We start from the raw sequence: 21,857 nt of genomic DNA, 5'->3' as shown, positions 1-21,857 counted from the left end.
CCATTTAAACTAATGTGGCTGGAATCACATTGTAGCCAATCTAGGTAAGGAAAGGTCGCGTTCTACAAATAGCAGTCTAAATTCTTCAGTCGCTTTAAAGAAGATTTGTGTTGAAGAAACATGCTTCACTGCAGAACCAACTGTACCTATTCTACTCATTTGCTCATGTCTATCTGACAGTCATCTGACCTTCTACTCACCTGTGCACAGGTATAAGCTTTCTTCTCAAGTTCGATGTTTTCTTCACTCAAGAACCATGGATAGTGAGTCATTCCTTTAGAATTTTTCTTTATGGTAGGAATATGCTTACTATGAGTACCATGAAATATGTGCTTAAATGATTGCTGTTGCTTCTCTGTTGGTCTATGCTGTAGTCCAGTATCCCTGTGCACTTCAGTGAGCTGAGCTTTCATGCCCACATTGGTGTGATTTATTCAGTTTAAAATGCTAGTCTGCACCTCTTCTTCATCTCAACTAGATACAAAATCTAATCATAATTTGGTTGCTGCTTCTTATGGCTGTCTTTACTTAATTCTGTCACATTACACAATGCCATGTCTAGTATAACCTGCTGTCTGACTGTTTCCAGAATGTGCTGCTCAAAGAAACTATTCTGAAAGCATTCTACGAACTACAAACATCCAATCTATCTAATTGTATGCTTAGTCTGACACTGTGGACCTGTAGACTACTTGCACAAATGATCTCCTTTCCCTGCTATTCCTCATCTCCATCCAAACCAACTCTATGCCTTGATCTCCTAAACCAAGGTCATCTACCACTACTGGAGAAATGCCACCCTTAAATTAACAGTGTTACTCTTCCACCTTTACCTCACTGCCTATTCTTCTTCAATGTCATTTCCCTCGATATTCAGAATCAAATCCTTGTCATCTAGCTGCATCTTCATATTCTTATCAGGTAATATTTTACTTGAGTATGAACTATCAATTTGTATACTTTGTTACAAATGCTACACTCACTCAAAGCTTTTCGTTTTGTCTTTTTGTTAATTTTGGAACATCTACTTGTGATTGTTGGTGCATTCTTAGATTTAATTCTTTGTCACTTCCGGCCAGTTCTCTGACCTTAATTTCCAATATCACTAACTTGCTGTCCTGCCATGACTTTACCGTTGGTTTGCCACATCTAATTAAGCTTGATCCCTTGCCCTCCTTTAATTACAAGCTTTCTTACTTCCCAGTTATACAATTTGATAAAACATTAGTCCCAGCACAGTTCAGATAGAGGCAATCTCCAATGGTGCAGACCCTAGTAGGCAACACAGCCTTCTAGATTCATTAACTCCTCAGATCAGTAACTTTCCCTTCTTTCCATTCATTCCTTTTTATTTCCTCTACTTGAAAGTGAATCAATGCTCGAGTTAGGACACTCCTCTTCCCTACAGAGTTTGCTTTCATCCACATGGGCATGTACCTCAAACTTGTTAGATAATTGCAAGGGCTGAGGCTCCTGCACTGTAATATTCTACAACCTCTTAGCTGACTTAGTTGTGAGCATTCCCTCCTGACCCTTGTTACAGATAGAATCCAACTGCCCTATCCTAAGGGATCTGACCCATTATGGAACAAAATGTATCAGTACCTTTTTGCCCTCCCTGATACATCGCAATGTCTTCAACTTAGCCTTCAAACCAATATCTCAGAGTTGGAGCTCTATTTGTAGTTGTAGAAATTTGTCACTAATGTGTTTGTGCTGGATCACTTTTGGATCCAGGAGTTCCCATTGTCTGTCTGATCAATTAAAAGCATTTGTTAATTAGTTACTTAATATTGACACATGAGAGAGACTGGATAGGTTAGGACTGTATTCACTGGAGTTTAGAAGAATGAGGGGGGGGGAAATCTCAGAAACCTAAAACAATATAACCAGACTAGACAGGGTAAATGCAGTCAGGATGTTCCTGATGACCAGCGAGTCCAGAACCAGGGGTCACAATTTAAAAATGTGCCATTTAAAACTGAGATGAGGAGAAGTGGTTTTACCAAGAGAGTGGTAAGCCTTTGGAATTTTCAGTCATAGAAAGCGGTTGAGGCCAAAACATTGTTTTCAAGGAGGAGTTAGATATGGTTTTTAGGTAGGAAGGGAAAGCAGGAGCAGGGTACTGAATTGGATGATCAGCCATGATCATATTCAGGAGCAGAGCCGGCTTGAAGGGCCAAATGGCCTAGTCCTCCAATATTTTATGATCCTATTTAATTGCTGTTATTTATCAAGTCTATAAAAGAGGTGATGACTATGAAACCAGAGACTCAGGTAATGTTCTGAGGACAAGGATGAGATAGCAAGTGGTGATATTGAATTCATTTTTAAAAGATCTGGAAACGAGTCAAATTAAATGTGAAACCTTTGTCGATTGTGGGAAAAATCTATCTAGTTCACTCATGTCCTTTTGGGAAGCAAATTTGCCATCCTGGCCTTGTCTGGTCTACGTGTGAATCCTGACCCACAGCAATGGGGGTTTCTCTTAACTGCCTTCTGGCCATGACTCTCACATCCGTGAGTGATTAAAACAAATACAGTAGCGCCTCGACGTACAAACGACCCCGTTCACGAACAAATCGGTTTACGAACAGGATTGTACGTAAAATTTTGCTTCAACGTACATACGAAATTCAAGGTACGAACATAAAAAGCCCGTGTGCAACCACGTGATTTCATTGTTCTGCTTTGCTCTCTGGCCCCGCGTGATCTCATTCAGTTCGTCTTTGGAGTGTGCTCTGTGAACAGCGTTCGTTGCGACGTCCAAGCCTCCTAACAGTGGGAAAAATTGATTCAGTTCACAAACTTTTCGGTTCGCGAACCGGGTCCCGGAACGGATTAAGTTCATAAGTCGAGGCACTACTGTACTTACAATTGCAGTGTATATATGCTATTTAATTAAATAGGTAACTAGTTTAGGTACAAACACCTAATTTGCTGGAAAATCTCAGCAATTTTGGCAGCACCTGTGGAGACAAAGCAAAGTTCTCATTTCATGTCAAGTGACCATTCTTCTGAACTAATTTACGTATCTATGTTCAAATTTTTTTTATTTCTAGAAGCAGTCTCACTTGGGTGACCTCAGCATACTTAGGCAGCGCTTACCAGACGCCTGTTATGTCACTGTTGTTTTTGCACTCTGATTTTCAAAATTAGTTTGTGCTGGCTCCGAGCAGCTAAGGTGGTATCCTCCACAACGATTAGGAAAGGAAATACAGGACACTGTCTGTAAATGCTCCCCACCCCCCTTTAAATTCATCGAATTCCCACAGTTAGTGATCTCTTGAGGCTTCCAGTCTGTCAGCTGCACTCGTTGCTGTTTGCATTCTCTCAACCCGATATTTATACTCCAGGTGATTTCAGTGAGTCAGCTCTGCTTTCCTGTTGTTCAAGAAATTAGTTTTAGCTAGCTCTCCAATTAACTAACTGCACTAAACTGATCTAAGCCTGAAAGAGAGTTTAGATTTTAAATTAAACAAAAACAGAAAATCTTAAATGCTGAAGGCTATAAACAACTAACACTGTATTGTACTGTAATGAGGCATTTAAAATGGGAAATCATTGTTCTCATGGTCTAAAGGTATGGATTAATGAAGTATGTTTTAACCAGTATCAAGAGTGGAATTATTATTGCAGTGCAGTGAAATGCATTGTAGTGCAGTTTCTGTGTTAAGAATATTGCGAAGAAGCTTGCCTTAGCATCCCAGTATTAAGTAAAATGTTGCAGATTTTCTTGGGAATAACTTTACCCAGTAGCTACCAAAGAAATGTGTGGAGAAGGAAATGAAACAGGGCTAAGTATCCCATGTAAATTCTAACCACTAGAAAGTAAACTTTGCAATTATGATATTTGCGTGGATTGCAAGGGAAAGTGTTTAATATTCATCTAATTCATGTACAAACTTATTTTTCGTTAAAAAGTAAAGCTAGCAGCACTTTATTTGCTCCTTTAGTTTAGAGACACTGCTGAGAGCCTGAAATGTTTTTCTATTCTTTTACATCTTGGATCAGTACCTATCTGTCCCATGGCAAGTATATAATAGAATTGATGCAGCACAATGATCCTTGTTGCAAGAATGTCCACAGGAAAATCTTAATTCCTGCATTCCAGAAGCTGTATTTTTTTTATATACAATCCTTACCAAACTCTGTACACTAGATAACACTTGTACCAATTGCAGTAACCTGGTTACTGATTTTGACATAAGCTTGTGCTACTGTTACAAATTCTCCCCTCTGTGATGAAGATATGAAGGTGCCCATCACCACTTTACTGATCACAGGAAACACAAACACGTCTCCCCAAATATAAATGGTGCCTGTGTGTATTTACGAAAGGTCTTTTTTTCTACACTATAAATGCAACTTGATGTTCTGTAGAATGAACTGCCAGGGAAGGTGGTGGATGCAGGTACAGTTACATTGTTTAATAAACATTTGGATAGGTTCATGAATAGGAAAGGTTTGGAGGTTTATGGGCCAAGTGCAGGCAGGTGGGACTGGTTTAGTTTGGGAACGTGGTCAGCATCGACTGGTTGGACTGAAGGGTCTGTTTCTGTGCTGTAGGACTCTGTGCTGCTGCTTGAAAACCTGTTAACTCACAGATGTGCATGCTCTTGGGACCTTTTTCTACAGTTTGAGCAGCCGCCTTTTGGAAGAGCTGCATCTTTCAACTTCCATTTCATTTAGCACCTTCACAGTTGACATAGATAGAAGGTTTTCATTCCATCAGTCTCAGCCAACTTTGAGTACTGGGTTTTCAGATCTTATCCAGCATGTTAGTCAGTCCCTTTGTGGACTTCTGAAGCAGAGCACTAATAACTGCTGCCTCTTAGTTTTAATAGTTTTGGATTTTGCGGTCAGCAGTGAAGGAATAGTGCGCACCGTTCCCTCACTGACAGCTGCCCACAAATATTTTGCAAGCTGTAGAGCACAGACTTAGTTTAATCCAGTGTCTGATCCAATATGACGCTGTCCACTGGACATCTGGTAGCATCTGTGAGAAAGGCACAAAACAGCGAGGGCCTTGAGATTCAAGTTTCCTCTTTCAGATATGAAGAATCTCAGCTGAGACATATAAACCAAGAATAATAAATTAGATTCTAATCATGGACAGAAAGCAAAATAAAGGTTTTAAAAATATGTGTTTGAGAAAGATTCATAAGATACGGGCAGGAAAAATAGGGAAGAATTGAATATTTTTATAAATTTCAAACACGAGCTAACTTGGAAAGAAACCAGATTCTGCACTTCTTCTAAAATAAAGTTTTCTGGTTCAGAGAGGTTGTTTGAAGTACGTATCACATCGTCAAAAGTTTATTTACTTGTGAATGCATCAGCTCAAAACTCTTCTAATGTGTTTATTGGGCATGTCCTTCAACTTCATATGTTATGAATGTTTCAATATTGAGCCTATCAGAGAAGTTTGTAATAACTCGAGCGGTAGGGGGCAGGGTAACTTGGACAACTGCTCCCAAATTTCTGCATTTAATTGCACGATTGCATTTACCTGAATTTGCAAACCAATTTACTCCACTGACAAGACTAAATGCTGTTAAAGCAAAATGAGGGCTGAAGTGCTGGTGATGTGACCAGTAATTGAATAACTTAATAATTTGTTTGTGGCCTGTTGGAAATGCAGTCAGAATGATTTCACAGTTTACAGCAGATATTTCTTATAACAAAGCTTCTGAGACAATGTGTAAAAGAAGTAAAATAAAACTGTGTTCTCAAATCTAAAATTAGAGCAGATATTTGTGCATCATCTGAAAGGATAAAGGACGTCTGGAGTTCCATATCCTCCTCCAAACTTAGCTCTTATCATATTTGGAATATTTTGTCATCATTATATTAAATTGGTAAATAACAGCAAATGGGGCCAGTTAATCTACTCCCTTGATAGAGGAACGAAGTAACATTTTTATTTTCTTTTGTATTTGAGCAGATGATGATAGCAAGTTTCTTTCTTTTCCTTCATAAAAAATGCAAACGTCAGACTTGAGTTTTATGGTGGTCTTTTGTTTCTTTGTGGTATTTTCTACTGTATCTGTTTCTCAGTTTCCATAAGTAACAACATCCTTCTCTCACCTCTCCCAACCATCTCCTTCACCTCTTTCTAGTTTTGCACCTTCTATTTGATTGACCATACCCCACCTTTCTCAACTTGTAATTTTGCTGCCCCACACTCTGAACCTTGGAATTATTTTGTATTTTGTTAACCTAAAATACATGTCCTTTTAATTTTATGAAAACTGAAAGAACTGCAGATACTGTAAATCAGAGACAAAATTAGGAATGATGGTAAAACTCCACAGGTCTGGCCGCATCTGTGAAAAGAAATGAGACTTCACGTTTTGGGTCAAATGACTCTTCCTCAGGAATGATGGAAGCTAGGAAAATATTGGTTTATATGCAGAACATAGGGTAGGGGGAGGGGATAAGGAGTAAATGATAGGTGTGGATAGGTTCGGAGCCTCCAAATTGTCTACCTTTGTCCTCAACTGAGGATTCCCCAGCATCATTGTGGATGGCCCTCAGCTAGGTCTGATCCATCTCTTGCACTTCAGCTCCTACCCTCTCTGTTTCTTCCTGCAAAAATGATAGGGTCTTCCCCCCCCACCCCATCCCTTGTCCTCATCTACCATCCCACAAGCATCCACATCCAAGGATCATTTGCCACCATTTCTACCACCTCAAGCGAGGTGCCACCACCAGACATATATTCCCCTCCACTCCCTTGTTAGACTTCTGCAGGGACTGTTCCCTCTGGATACCCTGGGCCACTCTTTTTTCACCCCCAATAGCTCTGACAGCCTCTCAGCACGTTCTGCTGCAACTGCAGAAGTTGTAACACCTGTCCATTTACTTCCTTCCTCCTCAATACCCAAGGGCCCAAACACTCCTTCCAGGTGAAGCAGCGCTTTACCTGCACTTCACGTAATTTAGTCAACTGTATGTGCTGCTTAAAATGTGGTCTCTTCTGCATGGGGGAAATAAAGTGTAGACTGAGTGATTGCTTTGCAGAACACCTGTGTTCTGATCACAAAAAAGGGTATGACCTTTCAGTTGCTTGCTGCTTTAATACGCTGTCCTCTTGGCCAACATTTCTGTCTCAGGCTTGCTGCAGTGCTTCAGTATAAGCTGGAAGAACAGCATTTTCCACCTGAGGACCCTGCAATCTTCCAGATTCAATATCGAGTCGATAAATTTAGAGCCTGAGCTCTCCCATGTCCTCACCTGACAACCTGGTCTGCTATTACAGACCACCCATTGTTAGCCATTAACAGTCCCCATTACTAATTATTCACCCTCTTAAGCCAGATTGTTATCCACTCCTTTGTCAGACTGCTCTTCTCTCTCTTTGGGTGCTATCGTCACCTATCGTTTCCTCCTTAACCCCTCCCCCCATCCTATCTTCAGCATATAAACTGATGTTTTCCTAGCTACCATCAGTTCTGATGAAGCATAATTTAACCAAAACGTTAACTCTGATTTTTCTTCACTGGTGCTGCCAGACATGCTGAGCTTTCCGGAAATTTCTATTTTTTTTCCTTTTTAGATTTCTTTTCTTCGGCCTTTCCATGATGATAGAAACTCTCTCTCCAATTCACTAAATACAAGGTGGCAAGTTCAACAAGCATTTACCATTTGGTAAGGTTGTGACGTGATTTCTACTATCCAATGTACATTGTGTATGTCTACTGTTGATTGAAAAATGTAAGTCAAAGTCTCCTGTTCTGTATGCTTCTGTTGATAAGGATATTTGTGGAGTTTTGAGCTCAGACCTATGTGTTTGAAATTATTATTTTTTGCTGTCTCAAAGCAAAAGGAATATGTTAATTTCCATTGGGAGCTACTGATGATCAATTTGTGAAGATTCTTAACAAGTAAGTTGAACAGTGCGTTATTGACAGTTGTCCCAGGTGCAGACTTGTAGCTCATGTCACCTATGTCCTGGAACTAGTATTTGCAAAAACTTACCTTTGGGTACTGTTACTTGTGATGCAAGATAATAGACAGCGCTAACACTTGACCTGAGATTGTGGTGTCAAAATACTGGTTCGTTTTACTCGGTTACTATGCACTTGAGTTTTTTTTTCAGAGAAGTTCTATTGACCCAAAGTTCCAAGGATTTGAAAGTTTTGTTTATCCTAACAGATAATACCTCTGGCCTAAGACTTTCATATCTTTAAAAAAATGTATAATCAAAGGGGAGCGGCCAGCTAGCTGTGTAGTTAGCTTTCGTTTAGATTAGAGTTTTTTAAATTCAGTTCAGAACTTCGGGGAGTTCAGTGGCAGTTGTGTGTGGAAAAGCTGCAGGATCTTCTCTCTCACCTTCTGCCCCTCTGACTTCAAAAACAGTAAGCTGTTAATTCATTTTTACTGTTTGTGCTAAGGGATGTGTGCACTGGGACTGTTGCAAGTATTTTTGGAACAGCATCAATAAGTTGGTATTGGATAGGATAAATTATCCAGTATTTAGTTTTCTGTTCTTTGTGTTTCATTCCATAATTTTGTAAATAAATTTTGTATGTTTAAAACTTGGCAGTTGAACCAGCTAATTTACTCCGAGAATATCCACTATATATGTACCTAAAACAAATAACAAAGTTACAGTCTGGCCTACCTGCTTAAAAATGTTTTGAGGGGTCTGCCTAGTCTTTAATAGCGGCAATGTGCAGTTGATGAATATTTAATATTGTTAATCTGAATTTATTACTCGACAAGCTCCACCACCGTCAAAAAAACATTCAAAGATAGTTTATACTTTGATTCATTTAAAATCATCTTATCAAGTAGCCAGGCCATGCAGATAATGTTGCACTTATTTCATTGCAGAATCAAATCCGATGCCCTAGCTTTTTAATAATACACTATGTAAAGCATGATCCAGACAAGTTCTGTGCATGATCTATGCATTGCCACAGGGCTGGAGCTGAGTAGGGGTTTAAATGAAACTGCTTACCTCTAGCCGAATTCATATTCAGTTTCTTTGTAGGCATTTGTTAACCTGCTAAGCTGTAGTTGGAAGTTTTTATTTCAAAATAACGAAATTGCCAATTGGCACTGTTTATATTGTAGGTTTATAGTTTGGTCAGAACAATCCAGAATTCACAGTCATTGTTGTAAGGTGAGAAACTGATAGGATCTCTGAAAACTGACAGCTTTATCACAGATGTGAGTTTACTCTATTGAGCTTAGCAATGCTCCGAAATGGAACCGGATACTTTCAAAACCACTCAGAATGAAATCTGTGATTATTTGTTCCACAGAAGGTACTTAGTACAATTGAGCAAATAATGAATTAAGTAAAACGAACATTCTTTTTGTAATGGTTTCCGTAATTTAAGTTCTCAAGTAGCTTCAAGATATATTAAACTAACTAACATAAAATTGACTTCAGTTTTGTAGACATTTACTTCAAAGTAGCCATTATGCACAAAAAAGTGGTTATATAGTTTTTCAGTAGACTCAAAATATCTCTGAAAATGCTATTTCTGTGGAATCAATTACTGAGATTGTCTGCATTGTGTTTTGTAGGTCCTGTGCTTGGGGAATCATTACAGGAAGTTTTTCCAGTTTTGAAAACTTGCCTTCGGCCCAGCAGAGATCCTGAGATGCGTTTAAAAATCTTCACAATGCTATCAAAATTATTGCTTAATGCCAATGAAACTCTGAATTCTCAAGGGTAGGTGTATTGTAAAAGCATGTTTAAATTCAAATTTGAAATTTCTGAGTAAGAATTAAGTCAATTAGGAACTTTTGTTTTTTTTCTATTGTTGGAGAAGGAAAAATTTATGTCCGGTTCGTCATTTTTAGATTCATCCCTTGAAAATCATTGGATATTGTTCAATGACATGTCTTCTTTATTGATTAGTTGAAAAAGCAATGAAAATCTTAAGTTGAGGAAACAGCATTCTCATCTTAAGATCTTGAGTAACCTGAAGACCCTTGTTCCTCTGAAGCCAGACACACCACCTCATTCAGACGTGTGCACCTTGTCAGAGATTTTGATCATCTAGGGAATTCCAACAAGCTAATTTCTTTCAAGATGATGATATACCATTAAACAAATGGTTGCATTTCTTGAAAAGAGATAAAAATTGCACAATACCAGGTTATAGTCCAACAATTTATTTGGAAATACTAGCTTTTAGAACGCTGCTCCTTATTCAGGTAACTCTCACCTTTAATGCATTGTCTGAACTGAGATGTCACCTTTCATTATAAATCCTGAAGTTATCTCGAGAATGTAACTTGAAAGAAGTTCTGGGATTTACATATTAATGAAACCTGCAACCCATTCTAAAAGATGAAAGACTTAACAGCAATCTAGATTTGTTCAATACTGTATATCATTTTAATTGCATGACACTCTGACCTTTTGTTATAAATTCTGTGTCTTATGATCCTGTCCCACTTGTTACGTGATGAAGGAGCAGAGCCCTGAAAGCTCGTACTTCGAAATAAACCTGTTGGGCTATAACCTGGTGTTCTCTGATTTTTACCTTTGTCTACCCCAGTCCAACACCGGCACCTCCACATCATGGCTTCTTGAAAAGAAACAACCTTCTACACCAAGAATTGTCATTTGAAAGAGCGGTTTTGCAAGCTTTCAATTTATGGTGTGTGACAGTGTGAAGCTAATTCATGAAATGAAAGCAATGAGACACTATTCCACTTTGAAAAGTTTGCTTCTTCCTTGTTGATTTTTATGTATAGTTGTTTCATTGTGCCTGCCAGCTTTGGTTGACATGAAAGATAGCAGGTTTCTGATGCTTTCTTTGCAATGACTGTATCAAAATCATTATTGGAGACCAACTATACCGTGGGACAGAATAGACTTGGTCACTGCAGGATGTTTTCAACTTTTCTGTGGAATTTTACAGACTCATGATTCGGATGACAGGTGCACAATTTCTCTGTCATGGCTAAGGGCCACACTGTCTCATTCTTTGTCTCAAATGAATGCTAATGGTGTTGGATATTCCTTAGCTGCGCAGACTGCCAGACTCCAAGTGTTCATCATATGATTTCTGAGTGGCCCACCCACTTGTTCTGTTTTCTCTCTCATTTTGTTTTCTTTTTTCTTGTTTTACATGATTGGCCTTAAATAAAAAGCATTTTTGTTTTTCTTCCTTGTGCAAATCCTGTTGGAAAAATGTTTAAAGCCAAACAAATATTGTGCTTTGATGTGGACATTTTACCTATCAACGGTTTCTCTGAACAATGCAAACACACAGACAAAATTGGAAATGGGTCATTGAATATAGACCACCTTGTAGATTTGTATTAGTTGGGGTTGCATTATTAACCAGATTAAATTCAACGTTTCCTTCTCTGGATAATCCTACATCAATCACACATGATGTATTTAATTATGTTGTAAGAAATTACTTTTAATTACATGCTATTTTGGATGGAACTTGAGTGAGTTGTAGTTTTGCCAGCAGCTGTGGTCACTTACACAATTGTAATAAGGGAGCGCCATCTTCTGGACAGTGCTGGCCATAACACAGGTAGAAATCATTTTTGTCTTGCTTGCCTTGTCAGCCAAGGCTGCTAAAGTTTTAACAGGCATGTTCTGACTATACAGTCCACTAATGGAAAACTCAAGTTGGGCATCCTGAGTGCATATTTTGATGCAAATGTGTACATTATTGATGAGGTGTAGCAAAATACACATTAACATGTTGCATGATATTGCTGACATCTTAATTTCTTCACATTTATAATGTCTGCCTTGCTTCACTAAATAGGCATGGTATGTACAGAGGGAAAAAAAGCGGGAGAAATGAGCTCGGAAACAAGATTAAAAAGTACCTTTGCTATCTTATGACCCCCTGATCACTGCCACTCTCCTCACCTCTCCAATCTGGTCCATAACATTAATTGATAAGCCCTTCAGTCAATTTATTTTATGTTTTGCAATGATTAGCCATGTTTTGTTGCTTTATATTACCTCACAGGATAGCTGTTACTTTAGCATTGACATTTATATCTAAGCATGGTTTGCATATATTGTACAGGTTCATGTGCTTTAAAATCAGAATCCATCATTTTTTCTAACCTCTTGTTAATATTACTAATTATTGTTATGAATGCTCCTTAATAGAAGGAAATTCTTTTTGTGCAGTATTTAATAATCTTATTTTTAAGTGCGCTTCTGTTCAAATTTGAAGTATTTTGTCTGAAAGTTTGGAAGTTTTCTATTGAACTTCGTTGCATCAACTGCAGCTGTGCCTTCTCGCTTGCCTATGGCTAGAAGTGTGTTCTGCCTTCTTTAAGATGAGCTTGCTTTATACTAAATCTGTACACCTTTCCCATAGAGGAGGCTTCAGCTGTTATCTGCCATCCAGGCAGAGTTGGGAAATACCCAAACAAAGGAATCATTCAGGGCAGCCAATAAATCCAGCCCTTTGGACCACAGTCCTCCAAGTAAACATCAAAGACTCAGTCTTCAATGGTACATTGAAATAAAAAGAAATTGGGAACAGTTAAGGTAAAGCAACCTAAGTCAACAAGCATGTTTTCAATGACCCAAACCTGGTTTTCTGCACCACGCCTATCTTGTTGAAGGAAGCAGAGCAGCAGATGATTGGCAGCTCTTTAATATTAAGGAAACTGTTGTATATGATTTCCTTTATGCTGGAGGTTTATATGATTTTAGTTTACCCGAATGGGAATCCTCCATGGAAACAGCATATCTTGTGACCCTCCCCACAACCTATTTTCCTGAAGAAAATGCCAGCTGTCAAAAGAAGAACTATTCTCCTATTGTACATAAAATTGCTTATTATTATATACACAGCAGGATTTATCTTGATAAATCAGGTGCAGAAATTTGATGTCAGTCAAAACTCGCTTACTTCTGCCCTTTAATTCTTCAGCTCAGGAAATCCTCAGGTGCCCACAGCATTTACAATTGATGCATTGATTATGGGTCAGTTTGCTTCTTATCTGGTTGTCCACTTGGCTTGTCAAATTTCTTGAATGTATTTTCACCTCCCAGATCTGTTACTGTCTTTCCCAGAACCCCATGTTTGAATCGCTGCAATTGGATTTCCTCCTCTCCCCTGCTGCGGTACTACACTAACTCTGATCAAAGTAACTGTTTGCCTATGCATCTGTGTGATTCAAGTAAACTTTCCCCTCCTTGTCCTTCTTGACCTCTCTCTACAGCCTTTGACATAATTGACAAAGCCATTCTCTTTCACCATATCTTCTAACTGGATGAAATTGCTCTCATCTGGTTCCATTTATATTTCAGCTTGTACATAGAGAATCATATACACTGTTTCTCTTCCTGCTCTTGCAACCTGACCTCTGATGCCTCCATCCAATTTCTCATCTATATACTGCCCCTTTGCAGCAAAATCTGAAAGCAGAGTTAGTTTCCGATTACTTGGTGGCAACAGCCAGTATTATGATATCACAATATCACGACCTTTCTTGACTGTTTCATTGTTATGAAATTCTCAGATTGGTTATCTTGACTTCAATGCTGAATAAGCAGACATTTCCACCAGTTAAATATTGGAAAGACTGAAACCTTTTTTTTGTCCCTATCCAAACTCTGTTCCCTAATCCCAAATCTGTCCCTCTCCCAAATTGCAGTGAGAGATTCAGCAAATCTGTTTACAGTTTGTGTCTTAGTGACTTTGAAATGAATTACAGATCACATTCACACCATAATATGGCCACTAATTTTCACCATCTCAATTACCAAAGAATTCATTCTTGTGTTTGTTGACACTAGAATTGACCATTCCAAAGGTTGGCATCTTACATTCTGCTCCCCTATAAACTTCAAGCCATCTTGACCTCTGTTGCCCATGCCATAACTTGCACCAAGTCCAGTTGCAATTATGTTTGCAGAGCATGCATCATCTACCAACAATGTGCAAATTTGTTTGTGCAGTCGGAACTAGCTGTAGATGCCAGAGTTATCAGCATGAAAACAGCTCTCTGACTCCTGAATAGGAGAGCAGCTTGTGTGTTCACAGAGAGAGGAGAATCTAGATCGCAGACAATACTGGAAGATCTTTGTCAGCAGTGGTTAGTTGCTGTGCGCTGTTGCCTCTAATTTGTGAGCTGCAATTGGTGTGCCATCCACTCTGTGTCTTCCTCAAAGAATTGAGAGAATCTGGAAATAAGGAGTTCGGACAACTGATGCCTTGGGAATCCAAGTGGCTACTGCATTGAGTTTTGAAGACTGGTGCTATTGAACTGATTCTTCAGCACTTTTCCTCTTTCCATAATGTCCATGTTTGTTTATCTTTAGCTGCCTGTTTGTGTGTGCAGGAGATTAAGAAGGATGTTAGAGTTTCAACTCGTACAATAATATGTTGATAGTTCCTGTTTTATTTCCTGCAGTTAGAACTGGTTTATTTGTAATAAGTAGTATTTCTTGTTCAGTACAGAAACCTGGTGATTGTTTTCTCTTAACCTGAAACTTTCAAAGAGGTAAGTTGGAGACATCAAGCACTTAGACCATATCTTTAACATTGTTGAGGAGTCTGGGAGTGTTCAGACTCTACTATCAGGGCATTTAACAAAATGATGTCAACAACATTTGATAATTTTTGCCTGTAATTATTCCTATAACTATATAATGTGCCCATAGATCGTCTATTGGGTGAGAGGAAAGACATGCAATTGTTGCAAATAATGTACAAAATGTAATCACCATAGGCTAGCATACTCTGGTCTGCAGATGCATAGTTCTATGGACCTTTGAATGTGTTATAAATAGCTTGCGAGACAGTAGATTGCAATTGAGGACGGCCCTGAGTTGAGTACATAACCTTCGCTCACTCTGCGAACTCAATTATTATAGTTGCATAGCACTTCCCTGAGGTTTTTCCCTGAATTTTTGATATTCTGTAGCTACAAAGCTGAAAAAATTAATGAAGAACTTACATTTCAATTGAGGAGACTTCAGGCCAGTCAGAATTCGATAACCTCCTCTGAAAACTCTGCTAATTTTGGCAGCTATGATAAATTTACAGTAGCTAAGATAATCTACAACATTATTTTAACAAGTCAGTTCATCCCATTTCCCCTTGCCAATAGATAATGTTTTTTTTTAAATAAACAGGATCCTGATCAACATCTTCAACTAAAATGAAGCAGTTTTAAGGCCGCAGTCCATCTGTACTACTTGTTTTTAAACTTTGCCCATTAGTTTTAGAAATGTCACAGATTTAAAAAAAGATCAAAGCATGACCTTTGCTCACCTTCTACAGCAGAGATAATTAGGAAATATGGAAGTAAAGCAATTATGCTTTGGTTTTTAATTATTGGCTAAAATTTACTGTTTCACATAGGTGCCCAGGCTACCACTTGTTACCCATTCTTAATTGCCCTTGAACTAAATGGCTTTCTTGGCCATTTCAGAGGCCCACTGAGTTCTCACATTGCTGTGGGTCTGGAGTCACTTGGAAGCTGGACCACACAAGGATGGCATATTTCCTTCCCTAAACGACATTAGTGAATCAGATGGCTGTTTTAAACAATTGATGATGGTTGGATGGCCACAATCACTGCAGTGGTGTGATTTTTACTCCATGTCTTCAGACTACTCATCTGCATAACTAGCCCAAAGTGGCATTGCTGCAATGCTATCATCTCCTGTTATCCTAATCACAGAAATTAAACATAGCATATCTACTTGCAAATTGGCAAGCTCTTTTCCTTTGTCGAGATTCAAAAATAAATAGTAGGTGCTTCACAAGACATTAAATTACAATTGGTTCAAAACAGAGTACCTGTATTCAGGAGTGGTCAAATATTTGGAGGGAAAGAGAAGGAGGAAAAATAAACCTTTGCCCTGAAATTCTGAGTGCTGCAAGGTTTGCCTTAGTGTTGACAATTGTTTGAACTTTTCTGTGTAAAGGTGGAAGAAATAATTCTTGATAGTGATGGCTTAAAAAGGCAAACTCTCCATTTGCAGTTAATGGATAATTGTGATTAGAACTTGTGAACACCAAGTAATATTCTCCACAAGGCTATACATGTCAGCCATTCTAGTGATTATTCTCTACAGTCACCTTTTGTTCAGTTGATTCTTTTGTGAACTTAAAGCATTTTATTAATACTACAATGGTAATCTTTCAGAGTTGTGGGCAACCTCTTCTCGCCCACACCCCTCCATCCCAGCCTGCTGTTTTTGTTGATGCAAGCTGCTCACAGCATGTGGTGTATTTTAGAAAAAAATAAATTACAAAGAAAAATGCAGAACTCACAATTGCAAGCCATAATTTGATTAATATTCCATCTTTAGCAGGTCAATTTGTTTGGTAAGATTAATCTGTTTCTTAATGAGCAAAGCCAGTCAGCTGAGCAAAACAAAAACATTATTCACATCCTACCGGACCTTGACTACAGAATTATTTGTTCGGAAATTCAGTGACTTCCCACCCACAGCATTTTAAAATTAAAAAATTCCACATCTACAAGTTAATAATCCTGCCTCTGTTTTCCAATGCTAACTGCAGTGTCTTCTGTTTTGCTTCAGGCGTTTCAGTAGCTACCTGGAGATGCTTGTAAGAGATATTTTGGTGCCTAATCTGCTATGGCATGCTGGGAGGACAGCAGCTGCAATCCGCACGACTGCTGTATCCTGTCTGTGGGCTCTGCTGCATAGCAAGATGATTACGTTGGAACAGGTATGTCCCAGAAGGGTCAAAGATTCAAAGATGAGCCATCTCCAGTCCAGACTATTGTTAACTAATCTTGTCAGGAAAATGGTAGACAGGCCACCTATTCATTTCAGAATGTTCATATTGCATTAATTTCAAATATGTTAATGTTTTTGGAGCAGATAATGATTCCAGTGGAGCTTGTGTGTCAAATCTTCCTCCACATTCCTTCATTCTTTAATGAGTGTCTCATTAAGTATTACCAGTGTGTGCTTGTTGTCATTTTATTTTTATATTGCTGTTTTCTGTTTCCCTTGCTCTCTTCCCTTCTGCTCTTCTGGAACAACTTGTCATTTTTCAGTTTTTGATGCCTGTATTTTTCTATTTGTTCCCTCCAGACACCATCTTACGAGGAATAATTTAGCAATTCAATATGTCAAAAATAAATCCGTTGCTCCAAACATTTGACACTTGCATCTAAAATAGATGTAAATAAAAGAATCTCTCTTCTTTTTCCTATTAACTTTTGCAGCTGAAGAACTATGAATACAAATATTAATATAGGCCAGCTTTTAAGGCATTACTTGAAAATTTAAAGCATATTCTCTCATATACCAGTGAAGGGAAGAGAGTGTAATTCTTTTGTGTATGGCATTTATTTTCTCATTCGCATTTGTGAATTCAGATACTGTTTCCTCAAAAGGAAGATCTCTTGTAACTGATTTCTGACTGGAGGACATTTTGGCAACGACCTTTCCGTTATTCTCCATCTGCTCCAATCTCCTTTTAGTTTCAATCCCTTCCGATTAAAACTTGTGCATACATTGCACACTGTGCAAAATTAGGTGTGTGGTAAATTCCTTTTCTGAGTCATTTGAAGAGCACCCTGGCTGCCTGTAAAATGGACATGAATTGCCACTCTCCCTCAAGAATGCAGCTCAGGTAAGCTCTCCATGAGGGATAGGGATCATCTGCAAAAGGTTGTAAATAAATGTGACTGTACAAAAAAAAGTCTTAATTTTCCTGTCTTTGCTTTGCCTTAAGGGTCCCCATAGATGTTCCATTCACGAAGCAGCCAAGGGGCATGCCACAGTACCAGATCTCATTTCCAGTTCTGGACTTAGTTTTCATTCCTGCATGTAATCTGTGCCTACTGAAGGCAGGTTTAGATTAATCCCATCGGGAAAGTCCTGGACTTTGTTGGGTAATATAAAATGAGAATTCCCAGGGTAAGAATCAGACAAATAGGCTTTCTGAACTTGAATACAGTGATATCTGAAAAATCTGATTGTGAGGCAAAAATCTGTAAAAATTCCTAATCAAACATTTCGACCATAAATGTCCATCTGAAACAGCATCTTCCTGCTGCCAGTGTTCCTAGCTTGAAGTTTAAGCAGCTGGGGCTTTCTAATATGCATGTAAATAATGGTTTTTGAATATGGATCAAACCATTTGGCATAAGAAGAAAATTCCCATTGCAAAGTTGCATTTTAAAATGGGCCAACATCAGACCGTACAACCACTTCACAAGAATTTGGTCAAATTCCTGGCATAAGTTCAGGCTTCATTTTTATTACCTGAAGCCATATGATTCCTGTTTCAACTCCTGATGCAAATGTGCACCACATATACTTCACAGATGAATTTCTACTTCACATGTACCCTGGAAGAGTTTTTGCTTTTATTCAAGTATGTAAATGTATCAGCTGAAGAAGGAGCTTCTAGTGTTTCTGCTAATTTCTTTCATTTCACCAAGTAATTTCCTTATCAGTCCTACACAGTCAAAAATGAAGCAGCAAATCTTAGTGATGAGCACAGATGGTATATACCAACCTTAATAGTGGTTGTGCAAGAGTACAGAGTAACAATTAATTGTTCTTCAGTTCATCAACTAGTTTAACAAAACAATTATCATGTATAAAATATTAACTGTAGCATTGCAGGCAAATGCAAATAATAGCTTTATTTCACTTGAATATGTGTTAAGTGTTTCCCAGGCAGAACAAATCCTTGGTTAGTATGTTAAAGTATTTGGGGATTATGTGTAGTTAACACAGTACAACATATCGATGGATGAGAAAAGCCATTCAACCTGTCCGAGTGCAGTATATCCAGTTTAAAGATCATTGATTTCCTCATTATGTGCTGCTCTTTCCCAAATTGATCACAGGCTTTTAGCTTCCACTATATTACCGAGAAAACCTTTCTTTTACATATTGATCACAGTGTGTTAGGTATCTGAAATAACTCCAAAAGTTGACATTGACACCTTTGAACCTCTCAGTACCACTGCTGAATTTAATCATTCACGATCTTGAGTACTTTACTCCCCATTGTCATCCTATTTCAGTCTCACTCTGAGATTAGATGCATTGTAATTGATGTACTTCCTTTTTACCTATTTCGGCAAAATATTCAAAGTCACAAAATGATGGAATATATCAGAACACTATTTGGCCCCTGTGCCTGTGCCTTTAGTCCCACTTCTCTGCTATTTTTAATTGTCCATCACTTGTTTTTCCTTCTTGATCATAACTTTCTAAAAGAATGTTAGTTAAATATTAGTCAAAGAATATTAATTAAATGTTAATTTTACTTTCACATCTCTGAGTTGTATGTCAAAACAAATTGCGGGATGATTTTACTTTCCTCATTTCACATCTGGTTGTATTGTTTAACAGTGTAAATCTGTTTCCACTGGACACTGACACACTTAATGTAAGCAGAGTTATTAAGCTGAAACTATCAAGACTGCTTATGATTTGGAACAACCTTCATGAAATCGCCTCTGAGCCTTCTCTGCTCTCCTTTATACATTTCTCTTCAAATTTGAATATTTCAACTTAATGTTAAACTCATTAGTGATTCTTCTGTAGTTTTTAACTCAGTGCAGCACCTGGATAACCTCATATACAATAGAGGAGAAGGGATCAGTGAGACGGGATTTCAGAATCTGCTTTTCCCCTGAAGGGCATTTAGAGCTGTGCACAGTTTGAGAGTTTTAAATGAAAAAGCTGAACCCTGTTTACAATTCCATGTTACATATTTCTGATCAAGTAAGGTAGCAATGACTAACTTATGATTGTATTTTGCTCTTTGAAAAGTTAAAATTTTAGAACTAGACAACTTTAATTGTGCTTTGCAAGAGGTTACTTTTATAGATAACTCTGCCATGTCCCAATATTGAATTCATGTGGGCCTGCTGTGTAATACCTTCAGTATTGTAACTTTGTTTCTCTTTAGTTTTGATGACATGTTTCCTGTAATTATTTGTTAGGGTCTTGCAGTATATGAAGACTTGATGCCAAAAGTGATTGCTGTATTGGATGAAGATTCAAAAATGACTCGATTACTGGCCTGTCAAATTATCAGTGCTGTTTTAAAAGTTTGCGGGAATCAGTTGGATCATGACAAGCTTAATAAATTGTATCCAGGTAATATATGTACCAGGATAGTTGTTTTCTTTTGAAATGCTGTAGTTGTATCACTGTAAGTGTTTTCTTCCTTAACTTTCATTAATGCTTGCATTTTCAGATATTTTGTTAATCCTTTTCAATAGGTTTGATGTTTGCAATCTCTTTGACAATGACCATTACAAATGGCAAAAGAAAAGTTAATTGGAAATTTTGTAGATATGAGTGCTACCTGAATCCTACTGAATTCAAAGAAACGTTTGTTTGGGCCTAAGGTTTAGTTGCTCTTAGAATCACATTCCAGGTTGTTACTGATGAAGGTCTTAGAAATGTTCAGTTTGTTTGGTTTCTAATCATTAATGCAGATTGTGTGCACCACTAATGAGCATTTTCTGTCTTTTTAAATAAGAACTTCTAAAACGTCTGGATGATGGTTTGGATGAAGTGCGTATAGCAGCCGCCAAAGCTTTAAGTGTTTGGTTCCAGTGCGCTGGGAATAATTATGATCAGTTACTGTTCAAGAGCCACCTTGAGTTCATTTATCGTGGACTTTTGGTTCACCTAGATGATCCAGAGAGTAATATCCAAAAACAGCTTCTTGGTAAGAGTGCAGTACATTTCCTTGATTTTCTAATATCCTTTTTCTTTAAACTGGAGCATCAGTTGCTATTCGATCCATCAATTGTCATAGACTCATACGGCATGGAAACAGTCCCTTCAGTCCAACTAGTCCATGCCCACCATGTTCCCAAACTGAACTAGTGCCACTTGCCTGTATTTTCCCATATCTCTCCAGACCTTTCTTATTCATGATCTTATCTAAATGTCTTTTAAATGTAACTGTATCTACATCCACCACTTCCTCTGGCAATTCATTCCACACACGAACCACTCTCTATAAAAAGAAAAAAGTTGCCCCTCATATCCTTTTTAAATCTTTCTCTTCTCTCATTAAAAATATGCCCCTAGTTTTTAATTCTGCCACCCTAGGGAAAAGACGCTAACTATTCACCTGTCTATGCCCCTCCAGATTTAATAAACCTCTGTAAAGTCACCCCTCAACTTCCTACACTCCAGTGAAACAAGTCCCCAGCCTATCCTTGTGACTCAAACTCACCAATCCCAACAACATCTTGGTTCATCTTTTCTGAACAATCTACAATTTAATAATATCCTTCCTATAGTGGGCAGCCAGAACCACAGACAGTACTCTGGAAGAAGCCTCACCAAAGTCCTTTACAACCTCAGCATGATATCCCAAATCATATACTCAAAGATCTGAGCAATGGAGGCAAACATGTTTAATGTCTTCTTAACCACACTGTCTACCTGTGACACAAACTTCAAACTGTAAAGAACTATGTACTTGAATGCCGAGGTGTCTCTGTTCTACAACACCACCCAAGGCCCTACCTTTAATTGTTTCAGTCCTGCCTTTGTTTGTTTTACCAAAATGCAACATGTTACATTTATTCAAAATTAAGCTCCATTTGCCACTCATCAGCCCATTGGCCCAATTGATAGCATCCCTTTGTAATCTTAGATGACCTTTTTTTTAGGTTCTAATGCCTATAATGTTTGCAATAAGATACACCAGCATTGTGTTAAGTTTCATTTGTGTGGATATTTTCCCGGTTTTAAGTGTATCCAATGATTAACACTTAAAAGTTAGTAAAGAATATTATAAGCCAAGTTGACCAGCCCAGTTTTAGAAAACTCAGCTTTTGTGGCTAGTAATACATGTTTACAACATAAGTTGAGCTGTTCTAAAGAACCTGATTTGAATCTCTCTGCTCTT

At 38.1% G+C, this 21,857-nt stretch overlaps 1 protein-coding gene across 2 annotated transcripts in view; it reads left to right on the top strand.

The window, feature by feature from the left end:
* The window catches only part of LOC122560575 (dynein axonemal assembly factor 5-like), a 114,993-nt gene that overhangs the window by 87,137 nt on the left and 5,999 nt on the right, over positions 1–21,857 (top strand). Inside the window, exons 9-12 of one of the 2 annotated variants that reach the window (XM_043711344.1) lie at positions 9,544–9,691; positions 16,523–16,673; positions 19,924–20,080; positions 20,469–20,660. In XM_043711344.1, the coding sequence (XP_043567279.1) occupies positions 9,544–9,691; positions 16,523–16,673; positions 19,924–20,080; positions 20,469–20,660 (648 nt within the window). The other variant, XM_043711346.1, reaches the window with a different exon arrangement.

This window comes from Chiloscyllium plagiosum, chromosome 21 (genome assembly GCF_004010195.1).
Source record: "Chiloscyllium plagiosum isolate BGI_BamShark_2017 chromosome 21, ASM401019v2, whole genome shotgun sequence".
Taxonomy (NCBI): domain Eukaryota; kingdom Metazoa; phylum Chordata; class Chondrichthyes; order Orectolobiformes; family Hemiscylliidae; genus Chiloscyllium; species Chiloscyllium plagiosum.
Note: the sequence above shows the minus strand (reverse complement) of the source record. Positions and strands in the feature narration are given on the sequence as shown.